Source organism: Columba livia, chromosome 27, assembly GCF_036013475.1.
Source record: "Columba livia isolate bColLiv1 breed racing homer chromosome 27, bColLiv1.pat.W.v2, whole genome shotgun sequence".
NCBI lineage: Eukaryota > Metazoa > Chordata > Aves > Columbiformes > Columbidae > Columba > Columba livia.
In genome coordinates, this window is record NC_088628.1 from 2,947,711 (window position 1) to 2,967,397 (window position 19,687).

The window sequence follows — 19,687 nt, forward strand, 5'->3', positions numbered from 1 at the left end:
AGACACTTGTGAGAGGTAATCCAGGCAGCAGGATGGCAAAAACTAGAGAATTCAGTGGTATTTAATCGCTATATTGCATTAAGAAACTCGAATATTTGCTAAGAGCCACACTGAGCACTACACCGCTCGAAAACGGCAAAGGAAATAGTCTGGTTCTAGTGATGATTCTGCGATGGTGCTGAAAATAAATCTCTCCCTCCTGTGCTAATGGTTAAAGAGCTCTTAACATGTAGTCCGAGCGTATGATTCAGAATCTATTTGGCTAGAACAGAGTCTCTTGTTCCTCCGCCACTCTAAGGATCTCAGATCTGTCCATGTCAACTTATCTCTTGTCTCCAAAGGGATATCAGCAGTTTCGGGCCATTTATTCAAGCATCAACTGTTAAAATGGTACAAGAGCTCGGAGCACAATTTAACACGCTGCTGACACGTCCAGGCTTCGGGCAATAGGAATTAACTGTCTGCGCTGTGCTACTCCTGCTCTGTACAATAATCGTTCCCAACTCCTTATTTCCCATGAAAAGAGAACATACACTGTCTAGCTAAGAGACTCTGGAAATGAGCAAAGACCTCAATTATTTTCCCAGAGCTTCCATAGATTTTCTTTAAAATCACCATCGGTTTTCTCCGAACACTAAACAAGTAACGGATATTACAATATATGAAAATGGATTCACTGGTGTTTATGAAACGCTCAAGTGTCTCAATGAGAAAGCGCATCATAGAGACATCAACTGCTTAACCATGTACATGCTGCTTAATCCCTGCAAGAATTGCAACCAATTCATACAGAGCCAAGACAATAAAATACAGTATCACCAAAAAAGCCTCCAGTAAATGGCTGAGGTCAGGCCTTCGGACTAACCAGATGCAAAAGAAATCAAAGGATGGGAATTGGCATGGACTGGTATTAACTCCAGCCAGGCAAAGAAAGGTGAAGAGATTCCTTCCTAGAGCTCGACTTAAAAACCAAACCTGCAACTCGTGCAGCAGCTGCGGATCCCACACAACCTAAGGCTGAATTTACTCGCAGTCGCTGCAAGAAAGGGGAGGAAGGGAAAGGGGAAAGATTAATTGCACAGGGGAGTGCACAAATCATTCCTTTTCAGAGTAGGTCACAAAATATATTTATTTGTTTCTCTATGAGATATTTAAAAATATTCCTCCCCTAATATATATTTTTACAAACCTGTAATAGTTTTGGCAGAACTTTCAAGCCCTGCCAAGAAAGCTATTTGGACTGAATCCTTAAAGAGAGGGAAAAATCAATCGTGGCTGTAAATGATGGTGTATTTCAGCGAGCACAGATTTAATATTGGGAAAGACTCCACTGATATTTCACTAGAAATAAACAAGAGCGGCCGAGTTATTTCCCCATGTGTTTTAGAGAGACAGCCCGGCCAGCTCTCGGTGGGTTCCTCACCTTCTCCCTCAGTCCCTTTGCTTCTCTCCTCTTCCTCCAGCTCTGGGCCCCTTTTCAGCTCCTCTTTTACTTTCACATCTTCCAAGGCAGTTTCAATGGCCATGACGTCCCCAAGGGACTTCTGATCCTCCGTCTTATGTCTTCTGGGTTGACTTCTTTTGCGGTGAGACCTAGAAGTACAGAAGTGTGATTTGTCATGAAAGAACAGCCTTCAATGTACGAAACCATCACCGACTTAAAAAGCTGAATACAAAACAAAGGATCTTTTTGGAGAGAAAACACAATGTAGGTAACAATAGCTACAGAGCAGAGCAGATATCTGAAAGGCAACAGATGAACCCTGCATCACACAACACTGCAGATCCGTTCACAGCAGTCATTAATTGTCTGGATTTCTTTAAAAGCTTTTTCCCACCATCACTAACGTAAGCTCACGAGTTGCAGTTGAAATTATTTTAATTGTATTTTAAATCTGTTCTGCTTGCATTTCAAAATATAGATGAAAACTTGCTATAAATCTTCCTTTCATCCTCTGCCTCCATTCCATCATTAATGGGCCGATTCCAATGGGATGAAGTTCAACAAGGCCAAGTGCCGGGTCCTGCCCTTTGGCCACAACAACCCCCTGCAGCGCTCCAGGCTGGGCACAGATGGCTGCAGAGCAGTCGGGCAGAAAGGGACCTGGGGGACTAATGGACAGGAAGCTCAACATGAGCCACCAGTGTGCCCAGGTGGCCAAGAAGTCCAATGGTGTCCTGTCCTGTATCCAAAAGAGCGTGGTCAGCAGGACAAGGGCAGTGATCCTTCCCCTGTGCTCTGCATTGGGGAGGCCACACCTGGAGTGTTGTGTTCAGTTCTGGGCCCCTCAGCTCAGGAAAGAGATTGAAGTGCTGGAGCGGGTCCAGAGAAGAGCAACAAGACTGGGGAAGGGACTTGAACACAAGACCCATGGGGAGAGGCTGAGGGAGCTGGGCTTGTTTAGTCTGGAGAAGAGGAGGCTTAGAGCTGAGCTCAGCACTCTCCAGAACTACCTGAAGGGCAGTTCTAGCCAGGTGGGGATTGGGCTCTTCTCCCAGGCATCAGCAATAGGACAAGGGGCCATGGGCTTCAACTCTGCCAGGGGAAATTGAGGCTGGAGATGAGAAAGCAATTCTTTGCAGAGAGAGTGGTCAGGCATTGGAATGGCTGCCCAGGGAGGTGCTGGACTCACCGGCCCTGGAGGTTTTTAAACTGAGATTGGCCACGGCACTTAGTGCCATGATCTAGTCAATGGGCTGGAGTTGGACCAAGGCTTGGACTGGATGAGCTCTGAGGTCTTTTCCAACCCAGTGCATTCTGTGATTTGTGTGTGATTTCTTTTCATTGTGTACGTGCTTCCCTTTGGCAAACTGCTGGGAGTCTGCAAAGCATCATCTTCCAGCTCTGAATCATTACCCAGCGCTGCTGGTTTCTAAAAACACAGTATAATTAATGCTTATAGCATAATCAATAGGCAGTCTATGATTTCTCAGTGGTATAATTCACAGGGTCCAAGGCCTGTGAAGAAGTCTCACTAAAAAAAGTGCATATTAATACAATCAGATTAATACTAACAAGCCAATAGCAATGCTGTTCTTTCTAAAGAGTCAATGAGACATTACAGGAGCCACAATGTAAAGAGGAATGCAAATTCCGAAGTCAGGACAATGTATTGTGGTTAGGAACCGTATTAGAGGCCACGCAGCCACTCACTCACCCCCAGTGGGACTGGGAGGGCAAACAGGAAGAACAAGAGCCAGAAAATCAAGATAAAGATGGTTTAATAGGTGAAGAAAACAATAAAAAGAGAAAGAAATAAGCCAAGGAAATCCAGTCACCATCTCCCACAGGCAAACCAAACCCCCTTCTTCTCTCTCTACCCGGTTTTTATTGATCAGCGTGATGGTTTCGGGTCACTGGGTTTAAGTCTAACACACTCTCAAAAGGGCGTGATTCAAAGACCTGCAAGTTTTACACCCTTTTTAGCACACAGAGGTACTTTAGAAAGCAGCATCTTCCATATGGCCTCCCTGTTCCAGGGCCCCACGTCCACCAGCCCGGAACAAACCGCAATCGCGCCGCATCCCATCACCCAAAACTCCAGAAAAGCTGAAATTCAGCTTCCTGTCCTCAGAGCCCAGAAACTCAGCTGCTAATTACATTTGGAGGAGAGGGACATTAAGAGCCCTTCATCACGTAACCAGCAAAGGAAGAAGAAAAATTTCAACCCGAGATGAATGACTAATAGAAAGTTGATCCATACGCACAGGAACTTCTAATTGCTAGACGCTAACCATATGGTAGCCGTCCATGTATAGGTGGTAACTTCACACCTGCAAGACGCTCATTAGCAGGAACACAAGGCTGAGCCCAGAAAGATCAACTTTTTACCCATATTCTGAGTACAAATCACCTTCTCTGGGGGTAAAAGTGATGTGGGAGGAGGAGATAAACCTGCCAGACCTTCCCACAACCCGCATCGGAGTAGAATTGTTACAAGCTGGTTTTAGTAAAGTGTGTGTTTTATTCTCGTGGGGCAGAAATACGGGCTGAAAATTAAATCACAACGCTTTATACTCACAGTAGATAAAAAGGATTTTTCTTTGCAGTGCTTTTCTCCCTCTGAAGTTGTGGGAAGATGAAGAGAGGCAGAAAGCACATCATTTAAAGAGCCTGCGCTTCCGGAACTAAAGCTGAAGGCCGCACATTTCCAGAGAGAAGACGGTTTGTGTCTGATGGAATTCACAGATCAGAAATGGGCTCTTTGTGGACCAGCCTAAAACAGCCTCTTGCTGAAGCCACAAAGTAAACAACGCTGAGTTTTTCAAGGTAACTAAGTATGACCTTAGAGAAGAAATAACATATCTCTCTGCAGAGTTTAAAAGCTCCATTTCCCAAGAGAGCTGGCAAAAAAGCAGCATTTGGACTCTTTGAAGAACAGACCACAAAGTGACTTAAATTAAGTAGATACAACTGTGAAAAGGTTCGGGCAGAGGTGAATCCCATTCTCCCAGTAAAGTCCATCCTGCTGAGAAAAGTCCATCTCCAAGTAAAATTACGTCTTTCCAAGCCATAAGCAGAGAAACTTGCTAAGAGCTTCAAAACTGCTTCAGGATAATACTGAAATAATCTAGGAAACAATGAGTAGATAAGAAAAAAGAAAATACCTGGACCTTCTGCAATAGCTCAGGTCAAGAGAGAAGCTTCTCTGCTAAGCAATAGGCTCAGAGAGGGAAAACAATCTTTCATGTTCATATAGTACCTTACACTGTGCAAACATTATATGTATCTGAGTAACCCTTAACAGTCATAGGCAGTAAAGAGATCCCCGATTTCCAGATGGGGAAGGAAAAGATCCAGGGGTTCACCGGGGTTTGTAAATCTCAGCTTCTGACTCTGACCACGCTGCTGTTCCTAGAGCTGAAAACATTAGGGATAAAACCTCTGGAGAAGAGCAATGTCGCGCAGGTCAGTTATCTGCCCAAACACCCTATTTATTATGTGGCTTGAAGCATAGATTCAGTGGGGAACACACTTTCCCATTTCAGCACTTGTAAAATAATGGAAAATGTAGAAAAGGCACGACCCAGGAACCACCAGCCCAAAGCACCAGCAGGTGACTGAAACCTCCTGGAGGGCAATGAAGAGATAGAATGCATAAATAAATCAACTCTCATTAAATTACCACGTTAACAGTGCTTAAGCTGTTCCTCAAAGTCCCTCTCCAAGATGGCCTCAGAAACCTGACGCCTATTTAAAGCCTTTTTCCTGGATTTCAACCGACTGAAATTACGAGCAGAATATTACACCTGGATGAAGCAGCACAAACTATTCCATGAGTCTATACAGGAGGGCACACGCTTTACATCTGAGCACATGAAAGCCCTGTGATAATACGATTTCCTATAATATAGAGTCTCATTCCTCAGCCAAGCTTGATGAGGAAGAAGTTCTGCCATGGGCAGCCCGTGGCCACAACACTTGTTCAAATCCACTTTCTGGAACAGCAGCAGCTTTTTATTAACCAGTGACTGGTCAGCTTATCCACCACCAGTTAACCAGTACCCATCACTACTAGTTCAGCAGATTAACTGCCAACTCAAGAATGGAAAACCACAACAGGCACGGGATGGCTGAGCTGCCCTAACGGCGCCAGAGGAGACCGCAGAGAACTGCGTCAAACCAAGATGAAGCGGGGAAACCTCAACCCCAAGGATTTTCCGTGCCCTTTCAAGGAAGAACACATGAAAAAACTAACTGGGAAACACTTTCAGAGTTAATGTTTTAAGAAACTTGACAGGAAAAAGAATGAAGGCAGTGAAGTTGGTGAGCGAAGCCACGTACCGGTGTTTGGTGTCCTCTTCCTCGTCTCCTATCCTATAAAGCAAGATTCCAACAGCAAAAGGTTAGCATGCCAAATTTGCAACTCAAGCATGCTGTAATACACAAAACCCGCAAACTTGCAGAAAATTAATACAGAGATCAAAGGGAGCACGGAAAGGCATGCATTAAATCCCTTTTGCAATTGATGGGATTTTTTTTCCCCTCTTGCTGTCTGATAAGTGAAGCTATAAATGTTTACTATGGATTTCTTTTGTTTTCCAGGATAAGAGATGAGAAGTGAGGGGCACACAGCGTCCTACTTTCTGAAAACATGTGCTTCTAGAATATTTAAAGCAAACAGAACAATGAAGGCGCACATAACCCAAGAAAAATTACAAGAAGTGTTAAAAAGAAGGAAGAAAACAAGACAAGTTCAAACTATCCCAAAATTTAGAAATTAAAATAAAGCAGAGCGCTCAGACACAGCTCTCCTATTGTTGTTGTTTTGCTCTTTACCTGCGAAGCAATTTGGCCTTCAACTCTGCCTTGGTCTCATTCCAGGCATCCAGCTCCGGGCTGCTCAGAGCTGTGGGTTTCATGTGGTCCAGGACAGCAATGTCTTTGCCTTGTTTCCACAAATCGTATCGTTCCGGTTGCAGAACCCGCACAAAGACATCCATGGAAATCTTCACCATGTCTTTGCGGCATGTGCACTGCAAGAGAAACCCAGACACCGACACATGGGTATTTCAGGTTAATGGAAAGCACCGATTCTGGGGGTCCTGGGGACAGCAGGGTGACCATGAGCCAGCACTGGGCCCTTGTGGCCAGGAAGCCAATGGTACCTGGGGTGGGTTAGAAGGGGGTGGTCAGTAGGTCAGAGAGGTTCTCCTGCCCCTCTGCTCTGCCCTGGGGAGACCACACCTGGAATCTTGTGTCCAGTTGTGGCCCCTCAGTTCCAGCAGGACAGGGAACTGCTGCAGAGAGTCCAGCGCAGCCACCGAGATGCTGAAGGGAGTGGAGCATCTCCCGTGTGAGGAAAGGCTGAGGGAGCTGGGGCTCTGGAGCTGGACAAGAGGACACTGAGGGGGGACTCATTCCTGGGGATCAATATGGAAAGGGGGAGTGTCAGGAGGATGGAGCCAGGCTCTTCTGGTGACAACCAGGGACAGGACAAGGGGCAATGGGTGCAAACTGGAACACAGGAGGTTCCACTTAAATTTGAGAAGAACCTTGTTTGGGGTGAGGGTGGCAGAGCCTGGCCCAGGCTGCCCAGGGGGTTGTGGAGTCTCCTTCTGTGCAGACATTCCAACCCGCCTGGACACCTTCCTGTGTAACCTCATCTGGGTGTTCCTGCTCCATGGGGGGATTGCACTGGGTGAGCTTTCCATGGCCCTTCAACCCCTGACATCCTGGGATTCTGTGACTCCCCTGCCCTTGGCAAAACGTGAGACAGCCCTTCTCTGAGGGCACCTGGAGACCCTGTTCCCAAGTATTTTCTTCCCTCTCTGAGCCCACCAACTGAGCTAAAGATTCCTGGTAACTGACACCAAATATACTGCTTGTCCGCCATCCTACAGTCATTAGACAGTAATAACTTTGGCCGATGTAACCAGGTCTGTGCCTGATCTCAAGCCTACGCTCCCTCCATTAGCCGGCCTCTTGCTGAGTTACTCAGGCTGAAAAGAGATTATTAATATCGCTTCATAACTGAAAAACCCTTAAAGGAACAAAAGACTAACCTAGAGAAGGAGGTAGTTAAACTTCATAATTATACATCATGACATGGCATATAAATCCTTCACAAAACTGCAGAGAAATAAAAAAGGCTGCAACAATAACTACATCCTGCATCTAAACCACACCTGCCCAAGCCAAAGAAAATGTGTATTATTCATTTCAACTAGCACATGCTCATTAAAATTAACCTCTGCAATTGCACCCTTGCGATTGCACACACCTACGCAAGGGCTACTTACAGGTGGTTTTACTTGGATGTGTTTGCTCTGATAAAGCACAGAATTAACAGACTGAGTCTAGAGCGGGGATTCTCACCCAGGACACAGACGCAGCCTGAACGAGCGCGTTCAGAGAGGAACGGGACTGCAAAGGACACAGCGACACCCCAGAGCCGCTCGCCGCGCGGGGCTGAGCTCCGGCTGGGCTGCAGGCAAAGCTGAGCCTGCCTTGAGCTCCGCTCCACGGTGCAAAGCCTTGCTCAGTGAGCTCTTGCACTAAATTGCTTTTCAACTTCAGCTCGAGGCTGAGGTAACCAGAGCCACTTCGCAGGGCTTGTTTTTCACACCTTTTCAAAACTATTCTCTCCTTTCTCAGCAGAAGCGCAGGAAATTGAACTTACTTGTCCCCTTCCTTCATTTTTCGCTACCATTACTAATATAGCCATAGTTAGGAGAGAGAGAAGAGGCTCTTTCTGTGCAGTTCTCCGCTATCCCCCTTCCCTCCCAACTCCTGTTTCCATGTGCAAAGCCTGGCGGGTGGGAGCATGGATGGACAAGCACTTTCAGGAGAACTCCATTCATTTGATGAAAAATTGCATGGGACAGAAAGGCTGGAAATGTAATTTGGCTGGAGAGCGGCAGGAACACAGACGGTACCCACGCTTCCAATTCCCGGCCAGGCAGAAGCTTCTCACCGGCACCTCCATCAATATTGGCTTAAGGGATCTGTATTGAGTTGATTTTCCAACAACTTTTCCTAAAGAAATTTTAAAAGCACCTGTGCAAGGCTCCAAAGAGGAATACAGCAGAGCACCCCATCAATGAGCTACAGAGATTGACCTTTCTCTGCCTTCACAAAGGATGAAAAACGGCTTAAAAGGGGAACAGTCCACTTTGTGATCCTAACCCGGAACCAACACGCCGCAGCGCACAAATGTCAATTCCTGCAAATCGAGCGGAGCAAATCCCGAGTCGGCCGGGTCCAAAGGTCTCCGGTACAGTCTCCAACCACCGCCAGAGCTTCGGGGCCTCACAAATGTAAAGTACACACCGATTATCCAGAAGGCGCATGCCGAGCTACCTGGATGCTGTTCAGAGAAAGGACGCTGGGCCGCGATCTCCAGCGCGCCGCAACCCTGCGGAGCCAAGTTCCTTTCTTTACACAAATCTAACATGATGTATGTTTACATTTCAATTTTAATTTCATTTTATTGCTCTCACACTAGCGAGCATGAATAATTTACAAAGCCTCTTTCCTTTGGGGCTCCTTCCAGAGCGTACGGTTATATTTCCTCAGCTGCTGCCGCTGTGCCACGTTCACGTTCCCATAGCGGCCGGAGTGTTTTCCACACGTTGCCCTCAAAGAGCAGCGAGATCTGCTCATACGCTGGATGCTTCCAAAACAACCACAGGGAAGTTCCTTTGCAATTAATGTCCTGCTCTGTTCCATCAGAGCCACACAAAGCCAGCGAGCTGCTGTTTCCCTGTCACCAATACCCATTTCCATGTGCTGCCTCCCCTTCCGTACACACAGTCGTATTTCTTTCAAAGTATTGAATGGGGGTCATAAACACATGTATTTCCTAGGACGTTCTATACCTACACCCTCAACCTCTGTCTCTTCCTATCCCGATTTCTGCAGAACGTTTCCTTCCATATTCCATACACTTAAACACCACCAGTAAAGAGAGATAGGAAAACCTCATAACCGGGTGTCATGGTTTCTCTTATCTCATCCCCGTACACTCTCTCTCTCTGTACAGTCTCGTTTGCCCGTTACGGTCTCTTTTCTTTCCCCGTACAGGCCACCAATTAAATCTGTCCCGGTTTAAGGTAAGGCGGCAATAAACCGTGGCAGACACTCCCTGTTATCCCCTCACTCCTCTCCTTTAGATCGGAAAGATGAGTGGAAAGGGGAAAGGAAGAGAGACTTAGACTTCAAGTTGGAGAGTTTTAAAGGGTTTTACTAATGCTACTAATAAATAGAGAATACATACACAAAATATGCAAACCCGCTCTGAAGCGCTGGGTGCGGAGCTGCGTCGCTGCGCAGCAGAGCTGGGGCTGCGGGGCTGGCGGCTCCAGCAGCTGCAGCGCAGGCCCCGGCAGTCCCGGGCGGGACTGCACAGCAAAGCGGAACCTGGCTGCAGGATGCAGGGCCTGAGGGTCACAGACAGACAGACAGACAGACAGACAGGGGCCTCTCTGGATGCCGGCCGTGGGCGAAGAGAGCGTGACCCTGTGATCACCCTCTTATATAGGGGGTGTGACGATTATGGGATGGAATACTTAGTTGGTCAGTTCTAGTCACCTGTTCATCCACCCCTCCTCAAACACGCCCCTCTCACAATGGAACGTGGGAAAACTTATCAGTCTGTCTTAGCTACCATAGTAATAAATCTAAACACGAGCTTCTTCAGCATCCCGTTGGTCTCTTATCAGCATCTGAGGAAAAATATGCAGCTCAAACTCAGAGAAGTACAGGCACCTAAAGAACTGAGCTGAGAGAAAAATCACTACAAGAGAACCGCTCTTGTTTTTAACAAAACCAGGACACCGGGATCTCCACATCGACCGCAACCCCCAAAGAGGTGGGTTGGGGATTAAAAAGCAGAACAAAACATCAGAAGAGTTTTAGGGTTAGCGCTTTGCCTTCGGTTCCAGGGGATGCGAGACCCAAAACAGCTAAAAGAAGAGTTTCCATCTTCACCACATCTGCAGGAACTGAAGTTGGTCCGTCTTAGGCTCTTCCGATGACTTTGTTAAGCACGCAGGATAAGGCCGTGCCAAGGCGACCTTCGATCTGAGCGCATGCGAAAACACGATAAGGAAACGCACAGGGTGAAGCATTTTTCTACCACAGAAAAGCAACGTTCTTCCTCTACTTATTATTTTACCATCTGCTACTCAAACTTGGAGACCGTAGTAAAACATCTGACCATGCAGGAACCCTGTCTCATCAATAAGAGCTCAAAGACCGATAGCAGGAAATTTGTGGCTGCTGCATATGTAACTGTTATCTTATTTGCAATATTTTTTTTAAATAAAAACACTAATAAGTCTCTATAAAATAACAGTCAAATAAAAAGACTGTCTCCTTGAAGTAATAAAATCAAATGATACATGTTAAAACGCAACCTCGTTCAACCTCAACCTTGGGCGTTGTTTTTGTGAGGATATTTGCCCAGCTATTAACAGTAAACTGAACCCCAGCTGTTCCGTAAAGTTAATGTAAAATAACCCTTCTCCTGTAGAAATAGCCATAAAATGACCTATTTAAACTGGCACCTCTGGTTGTCATGGAAAACCCCCTCACGTTTGGATGAAATCAGGGCCCTCGGCGCAGTTTAACACCCAACCAGTCGCCCACATTGCCTTCATGGAATTTTAAATATAAGAAAAACCCAACGCGCTCAAAGTTGAAGTTCTTGCAGCTATTACGCCACCATTAGACACCAGACCTAAATCTTTGCTTAAAGCTTTTGTATTTTCATAACAACAAAGCCTAAAAATCAAGTGACTGGGAAAGAATGAAGGTTTCGTTCCAAAGGCAGCTGAGAAATCCCTGCCGTGCGTTACAGAGCACGTGTCGCTAACACAGACAACACTCAACGTCTCTCCAGCAATTCCCAGGACAAAGTATAAAGGTTCAGGTTTGGGGAGAAACACAAAGCCCTCCGAGTACAACACTCTTCATCTGTTATTGGATTACAACTGTGTTACTTGAGATCTAGTTACTACTCACCCAACACGACAGAATAAACCAGTGTGGGCTCCAGTTGAACTTTATATCACAGCGACAGCCAAAGTGACAAAGGCACCAAAATTGCAAGTACATGCCTGGAAGATGAGTGGTAGCTATTCTGCAAGTAACTGAGGAGTTAAACTTGGAGAAGAAGGAGAAAAACCCTAAAATGCACTGTTTGTGTGGTTAATGGTTGGTAGTTGAAAGCTTGTGGGAAAGAAGACAAGTCTTGACCCCCCGTTTCTATGGTAATTACCAGCATTGCCCTGAGTCTCAACAACAAACCAGTTCATTAGGAAACCCACTGGAAATCCACCACAGAGCTTCACAAACAAAACAATTAGGCAAAGATCTGCAAGGGCTCCCCCTGGTCCCGGCTGCGGGGTTTGCTCTCTCCTTCACTCCTTCGCTTCCAAAGAGTTCCATGTGGATTTCTGTAGGTTGAAGGGCTGGGTGAGCAGCAAGTAAATGGGTAAATGGGGAGTCAGGTTTACCCCACTCCGCTCCTCTTTCACTATTGTCCAGGCTCCAGCTGTAAGGACGACTGGCCCTGAATCTGTCTCAACTCTCCACAATCCTCATCCCGAAGAACAGACACAAGCACAGCAGGGGCAGGATCATCATCTCAGCGGGGCCCTGAGCGATGTGTCTCAGATAAGGCTCAAACAAGAGAAGGAAACTCAGCAGCGCGACAAGACGGGGATTCAATGAAGGACCCGTCCCTTTCTATTTTGACAGGCTCATTCCAGTACAAGGGATAAACAAAAATAAGACTTTTATCCAGTGGTTATGATGCGAACATCATCCCGAGCTTATCTCAAGGTATTTCTTCCGCATCACAAGACTTGAAGTGGGTGACAGTTTGTGGCCGAGCATGTTGGTGTGTGGGAGGCCGGACCTTTGCGGGGCACGAACCGCGGGGTTCGGCAGATCCGGACACACCAGACAGCCCTTGCTAAGTGACCCAAGTCACCCTTTTATCTCCTGTTTGATCACCTGCTTTTCAGTTGTTTCTTTTAAAGAGAAAGCCAGGCGCTGCGCTGTATGACACACCTGTAAACCAGCATGGAGTAGAAACTCCACCATTTTGCATCCCACGTATGACAACGAAGATCTGTCGGCAGTTTGTAGGAACAAGAATGATGATGTTGGTGCAATATGAAGTGTCGGTGTCTAGTGACAACCCAAGCTTTGCTTCTAGCACGCTATCAAAGTCATTCCCTTGGTAATAACGAGTGTTCTCTAGTAACATTTTTCAAGCAGATACGAAGCTGAAAATATATATTTTTGCAATTCCAAATGCTACAACGTAGAATCAAGGGAGGGCTGATGTATAAATAAGGGAGGAAAGATGTTATATATCAATCCTAAAGGAAACAGCAATCAAGACTCCTCTGAAAGCGGCACGTCAAATGAAGTGCTTCTGTCTCCATCCCGCAATAATCTGGACCCACCTGCACGTGTGTTTGAAGGCGTTAAGAGAGTCAGGTGAGCACAGAGAAGCAGCAAGATCCGAATCCTGATGATTGAGATCAGGAAGCGCCGGCTCTGAGCCACCCCACAAAACCCCCGAACCCGCTAACGGGGATCCGAACTGGAAGAAGATGAGCAGCGCGGCTACCAGGAGAGACAAACAATGAAGCAAAATGGAGTGTGGAAAACAAAATAAGAGGCCGTTCATAAGCAATCTAGTCTCACTGCACTATAATAAATAGCGGGGTTTATTTTTATGGTGTTCTTTGTGCACAAAGCAAAGAGGCAGAAGGATAAAAAGCACTGCCTGCCGGTGCACTGAAGGAATTTGGGTGGACATCAAAAAGGAACAGGTACCTGATGAGAAAGGTAATGCCAGTTCACAGCTGCGTTACACTTCGAGTTCTACCATTCTGCAATTCATGAGCAGAATGCGCTACGTTGTTCTTTATTCTCAGGTGGAAGGTAAGGTTGCTCTTCTCTCTTCACGTCTGTCGGCCCTGCAGCAGCTCCAGCGGAGCGCACCGCACACAGCACAGCGCCAAGGCAGCTCTAAAAGGCACTTCTGATGGCCCTGCCACACGAGCATCCCCAAAGCCAGATGACCCTTAAGCCTCCGCTCTGACACATGAGCGATTGGGGCTGGGAGACTTTATCAGGGACTCCTGTGTGACAGAGCAGCTGAACGAATAAGCTGCACGGAGCACATTCTTCACATCGCTATTTACTGCGGGCACAAAGCGCGGCGCAGCCTCCGCACTATAAATCTCGGGGTTAGCGAGGCAGAGAGAGAATGGGAGACTCTGTCAAGCCAACGAGATCAGGACTTAGCGGGTTCAGCGCAGCTTTTCATCCGGAGATGCAGCAGTTTCCATCGCAGGCTCCCGGAGAGTCACCCTGAGCCGGCAAAGTCATGACGAAGCAGCATTCAAAATGTCAACAGCAGCATGATTTACACCTTGCAGTAATTAAGCTAAAGTAAATTAGGCTGAGCAGCATAAATAGGCCTAGTCTGTTTGTTTAAAAAAGCCCAGATCCTTCCCATTTCAGTGCTCTAACCCTGAGCAGAGGGGCCGATGAGCTGCCCAAAGCAGAAATGGCCCATTCGCTGGGGGAAGCAAGTCTTGGACGGTTTATAATTACATTCTGGATTTAGAATTAGTTTCTCAGATACCCCTTCTCAAGGGCAGGACATCCAGAGGTCAGGCCAGGTACCTCAGCACCCATATTATAACAGCAACAAGAAGTGAGGAGCGGGTTCAGAAGCAATAGGGTACATAAAAGACCATAGTCTGGGATCTGAAAGGCACCTCACTTGAAGATGCTGTTATACATCAGAAAATCCAAACAGAAGAGTCTTCCTTGTCTTTCCCTCTCCCCAGGGGATGCAGAGCAGCAGCGCAGGACGGAACGGCACCGGAGCAGAGGGCTGAATGGGAATATTGCGCAGGATGAGGCGAAGGAAACTTATTTCAGAGCATAAACCGCAGGATTTGGGAAGGAAGGGCAACCTGACCCCGTTTTATATTGGGACAGAGAATTCCAGCACTATCTCTGGAGTAAAGAGGAGATAAAATGAAGGTATGAAAATGTCAAGCGATAGTAACACAGACATTATCACCCAGGAGTGTCTGCTATTAACACAGAGGAATGTACAAGAAACTGTTCCCCTCCCATCCACTTATTTCCAGTCCAGTTGGCAAAAGAAATAGAAAAGCTGACCTGGGAGGGATGCTTGAATTGTCTGTAAAACCACACACTTGAATACCTGGAGACTTGCAGGCCACCTCGACTTCGGGAAGGACACGTTACTACTTTACACTTTACTTTAAAAGGCTGTTTAGTCAAATCCACAGCTATTATCACCTTCTGTTTGTCCAGGGCTGTGTCCAAGAGCTTTCAGAAACAAAGCAAATCAAAACAGAAATGCAGAAAGGAACTGCAGGCTCATGTAGCAAAGAAAACCTGCCCTTCGTTCAGCAGGCCTTCCTCACCAACCAAACAGGAGAAAGAACAAGGCAAAGAGTTAATGGAAGGCAAATGAGAGAACAGCTCCAGCTATGGAGTACAAAGGAAGATTTCTCCCTCATTTTCCAGGCTCTGCCTGTGCAGGTGAACTTGAACTACAGAATATCAAAACAAAACCGGCCCTACTCAACTGTATTATTTAATCAGTAGTGTTAAGGTCTAAAGCAGAGTATTCAGATTACAACTGATTCCTGAAATATTGTGCCAGCACCTCCAATACTATGAAAAATTATTTTAACTTGTTTCTTCTGGGTCTCTTAATCAAACAGGAATGCACCTCAAAACCCTTCCCTGCCAGAGTGTGATCTGCCCGTGCAGCAAAGCAAAGAACGCGGACATGAATTCCCATTGCGGCTTTGGGAAGACACAACGGGAGCAGAGCGGGGTCATCCAGGGCAGTCCCAAGAGTGGCCGAAGGTCCCTGTGCCACCCAGACGTGTCCCTGACAGTCGTGCTGTCCCAGCCCAGCTCTGCACAGGGATCAGGTCCCTGTGCCACCCAGACGTGTCCCTGACAGTCGTGCTGTCCCACTCCAGCTCTGCACAGGGATCAGGTCCCTGTGCCACCCAGACGTGTCCCTGACAGTCGTGCTGTCCCACTCCAGCTCTGCACAGGGATCAGGTCCCTGTGCCACCCAGACGTGTTCCTGACAGTCGTGCTGTCCCAGCCCAGCTCTGCACAGGGATCGGATGCCCCAAGCCAGCTGTGCTCGGCCTCAAAGTCACCTTGACTGGGACAAGCCAACTGCAGCACACGGTTCCTGGAGGACAGATGGAGACATTTACATTGACAATAAATGGGTAGCAGTTAAAGAGCTGGTAATTCTTACACCTCTGGGCACAATGTCCAGCTGTAGGCAAGACATCTCTTTCCCAGTGGCAAGCACCACGTAATTAAAGACATGGTGTAAGGAGGATGTTACACCCCTCCTCTGAACCTATGGAGACTGACATTTGCTAAGAACACAGACCCATCAGTCCTGGGGATTTCTACACATCATGAGAGATGAATTCAGTCTGTCACATCCAGCACTGGGCCTGGAGGCTTGAGAAACAATTACCAGCAAGATCAGATCAGACTGGAGAGATAAGGACCGGCGCTAGCTGAAAACCTGAACCAGAAACCAGGCCCAACCCAGAGACGCACCAGAGAACTCTGCTGAACACGTGTGGTAACCCGTGTTCCAAAACCCAGCAACTCCCAAATTGCCCACGTGAGCCTGGGACACGCTCAACAAAGACACACATTTATCTCTGTGTACTGACCCTATGTTTGGTTCATAAAGATGTTTTAGTCAATATGTTCTTACAGTAAGAGGCTACTTGTCAGCAATGACTACAACTTCCATCTAACGACACGAAACCCAGCATCACATCCTAGTTACCGTCACACGTCTCCAGTTCCTTCACATCAGCTTCTCCTAAGCAGGTCTAAAAGAGACTCCAAAACCTCTCACTGGGTTCTCACAAAGCTTTGAACCAAACAGAACAGCTGGTTTATTCACCTGGATACTCACCAAACCAACTCCCACTTGAATTTTTAGGCATCTCTTCATCCTGGTTACAAGTTTACACAAACATATTTACCCACTATTGAGTTTCCTACACAACCCTGCAGCCACCACTTATTTTTGCTAACACTGACTGAACTCTACAATTAGAGCAGAACCAGCATCTGAGAAGCTGAGCTTTAAACTCCAGTGTGGTTAGTATGTGTTTTCTCAGGGCCTATGCAGGTTGTGCTGTGGTTGGCAGAACATTCCATCCATCTGGCAGCCGATTAGCACGGCCCTGGCCGCATTTCTCCAAGATGAGCCGTCACCTGCCCATAGGAGCGCTCCTACGCTGTGCCATTGATGTATATCGCTCTCAGTAGAGCAGAATCCAAGTTTAATCCCCGGGATAACGTCCAGGAGAACATTAAAACAGGCTAATTTTGAACCTTACAAGATAGTTTTGCTAACCCAAGGAAAGGAAAAGAATCACCAGCCGGTTTCAGTGCGGTACGAGTACGTACCCGCGGAGTTCCCAATAACTTTATAAACGAGTATATGACAAGGAAAAAATACCTGCTCTGATGCGGACAAGGATAATCCAATTGTGCCCAAGAGCACAGTAATCAATATAGCCATATTTTTTTAATTTAGCAAACCTGCAGCAGTTAACCAAGAAGAAACTTGCTCCACACGCTCCAGGACGCGCCTCTCCACGAATTCTCTCTCTTCTCAGCTCCAATGTACACCCTCAGCTCATATTTCATTACGTCCATGTTTAACTTAAAATGAGATCTAAACAAACCTTCTGCCCTTAGAGTGTAACAGCGTTCACACCTCATCTGGAAGGTATCAAAGGGTTAACTAACACGTGTGCAGCGCGTGGTTACGGCGCTATTGAATGGAAATCTCTCAACAGACAAGTGTCAGCGAGTGCAATGGAAATAAATTGGGCGTCTCCTTCCACACTTCAACTTGCTCTCCCCAGATTTGCTCGGAGCTCTCCATGCTGCTTGTTCAGTAATTTCACGCTACGCTGCTTAACAATGTAGGCATGGAGCTCAATCTAAAACTGCACTTCCCAAATGTCACTTGTTTGGGAACACATGGCTGAACCCAAAATTGCTTTTAATATTAAAGCGGGGCCTGCTGGAGCTGCTGCGGTTAAGGGTCTGTCAGAATCACCACGATAAACCCCATTTTCTGGGGTGTAATACCATGACCGTTTGCTACAGATAAACCTGGCACACAAGGTCACAGCAGACAAACACCATTTTTTAAATATTCCAACCAAATTTGCTTGGTGATTTTTGAGTACAAGACACTTGACGCTGATCTGAGGTCTCTATGGTTCTGGGTTTTTCTGACCACCCGTTTAACTCCAGAACAAACTGTCACATACAACAGGCCCTGGAGCCTCCACTTCTGGGCTGGTCTTGATGGGAATATGAAGAAGTTACAGCATGGGGTTCCCTGCTTGCACAGAGAGGACAAACACACAACTTTGCAGCATGAAGGTTGTTCTGTTAGGAGAACCATTTCAGGTACCATGATAGCAGTTTAGAGGTGCTACCCCACTGGCAGCGAGGAGGAAGAGGGAGGAGGAAGAGGGAGGAGGAAGAGGGAGGAGGAAGAGGGAGGAGGAAGAGGGAGGAGGAAGAGGGAGGAGGAAGAGGGAGGAGGAAGAGGGAGGAGGAAGAGGGAGGAGGAAGAGGGAGGAGGAAGAGGGAGGAGGAAGAAGGAGGAGGAAGAGGACCTTTCGGGAACCTGATGGGCTGAGTTTGTTTCCCATGGGATGAGCTTCTCAGACAGCAGTTCTTGTGCCATCGGGTAACCAAGTGCCTGTGGTTGCTGACGGAGGACAGAGAGCACTAAAAAGGGGGAAAAAAGCAGGAAAAAAGCTCCTGCCGGGTTCCAACCACCTTCTTTTTCCAGTAGGGTTAATGATGTTCACTTATTAAAAAGGAAAAACAGGAAGAAACAGCATGGGGGGGCTGATTTACACACAACATTGATCGCTACCAAACACAGTGCTGTGCGGAAATGGCTCAGAAATGGCCAAAGGCATCACAGCAAGAAGGTGGAGGGTTCAACAGGACGCCGGGATCCCAAAGCCATTCAGTGATCATCCACCTTTTACTATATAATAGAAACCTTTGTAAAGGGAAAATGGACATCGCTACCTTGTCCCACAGATTGAGACACAGATGCACTCGCAGTTTGTTTCGAACAGAATTGGTTTTGCCCAGAACAAAGAATGAGGATGCATTACAGAAGTTACAGAGGCAAGCTGAGCTGACAGAAGAAAAAGAAGGGAAGGAGATATTATACATGTTATTCTGGAGTGAAAGCCAAGGCTGCTTTCTGGAAAGAGATATCTAAAGCAATTTTAAACTGCTACCCCCATTGGAATAATTTCCCCTTTCCCCAAAGACTGTGTGGAACTGAACCCTAATTTTAAAATTCGCCGATCCTATGCTAAAATCTTATTAAAGCTTAAAAGTATTTCCAGCTTATCCCTTCCCCTTCAATGCGTACCTAATGAATTGTATTGTTATGTCAGTCACCTTATTCACTGTGAAATGCAGTTTAGATGTATCAGAAAACTAAGCCCAACTTAGTAGTCCTCAGAATAACATCTTCATAAGGTGTATATAACATCCAGCATTTGAGAAAGTCGCTCCTGCGCCCTCAAAACGACACAAATTATCGACAGGTATAAAACCAGGGTGCAATGAAAGAGCGTATTGTCAAAAAAAGGTGCTTTCTGTTTTGTTTTTAAGGGTAAATTCCCCATGTTATTCCTTTGCGTTTCAGGAGTCGACACCTACCTGTGTTGCCATTTTTCCGTAGTCGATCCATCGCAAAGTGGCAAAGTTGGTGGATTCGGCGCAGTTGAAGCCGTGGTTGAAGCCAGCGTGGTAACCGTAGGGAAACGTAATCATGAACTCTCCAGCTTCCTGGGTGATCTGGGAAACAACAAGGAAGAGATACCCCACAGATCAGTTGATGTCGCAGCTTGAGCACAAAGACACATAGAAACCAAATTCACTGGTTAAATCTCTTTCAACCGGGGGCAGAACAGCCACTGCCAACCCATTGCTAAACCCAGAACGACTTCTTGTTAACTGCAGAAATCTGGAAGTATTTCTATTAAGAAGACAGTACAATGGATGGAAGGTGTCACAAAATCCGAACACTTAGACTCGCAGGCTCCAGTTACTAAA

The 19,687-nt window shown here is 46.7% G+C and overlaps 1 protein-coding gene across 9 annotated transcripts in view; it reads right to left on the minus strand.

Moving 5' to 3' along the window:
* Positions 1 to 19,687, minus strand: part of KDM4B (lysine demethylase 4B) — an 81,980-nt gene that overhangs the window by 22,634 nt on the left and 39,659 nt on the right. For 6 of the 9 annotated variants that reach the window (XM_065042606.1, XM_065042604.1, XM_065042605.1 and 3 more), the window contains exons 8-11: positions 19,292 to 19,429; positions 6,281 to 6,477; positions 5,786 to 5,818; positions 1,424 to 1,593 (exon numbers count right to left, since the gene is read on the minus strand). In XM_065042606.1, coding sequence (XP_064898678.1) covers positions 1,424 to 1,593; positions 5,786 to 5,818; positions 6,281 to 6,477; positions 19,292 to 19,429 — 538 coding nt within the window. The remainder of the gene's footprint in view (positions 1 to 1,423; positions 1,594 to 5,785; positions 5,819 to 6,280; positions 6,478 to 19,291; positions 19,430 to 19,687) is intronic. The other 3 variants (XM_065042607.1, XM_065042611.1, XM_065042612.1) reach the window with 1 other exon arrangement.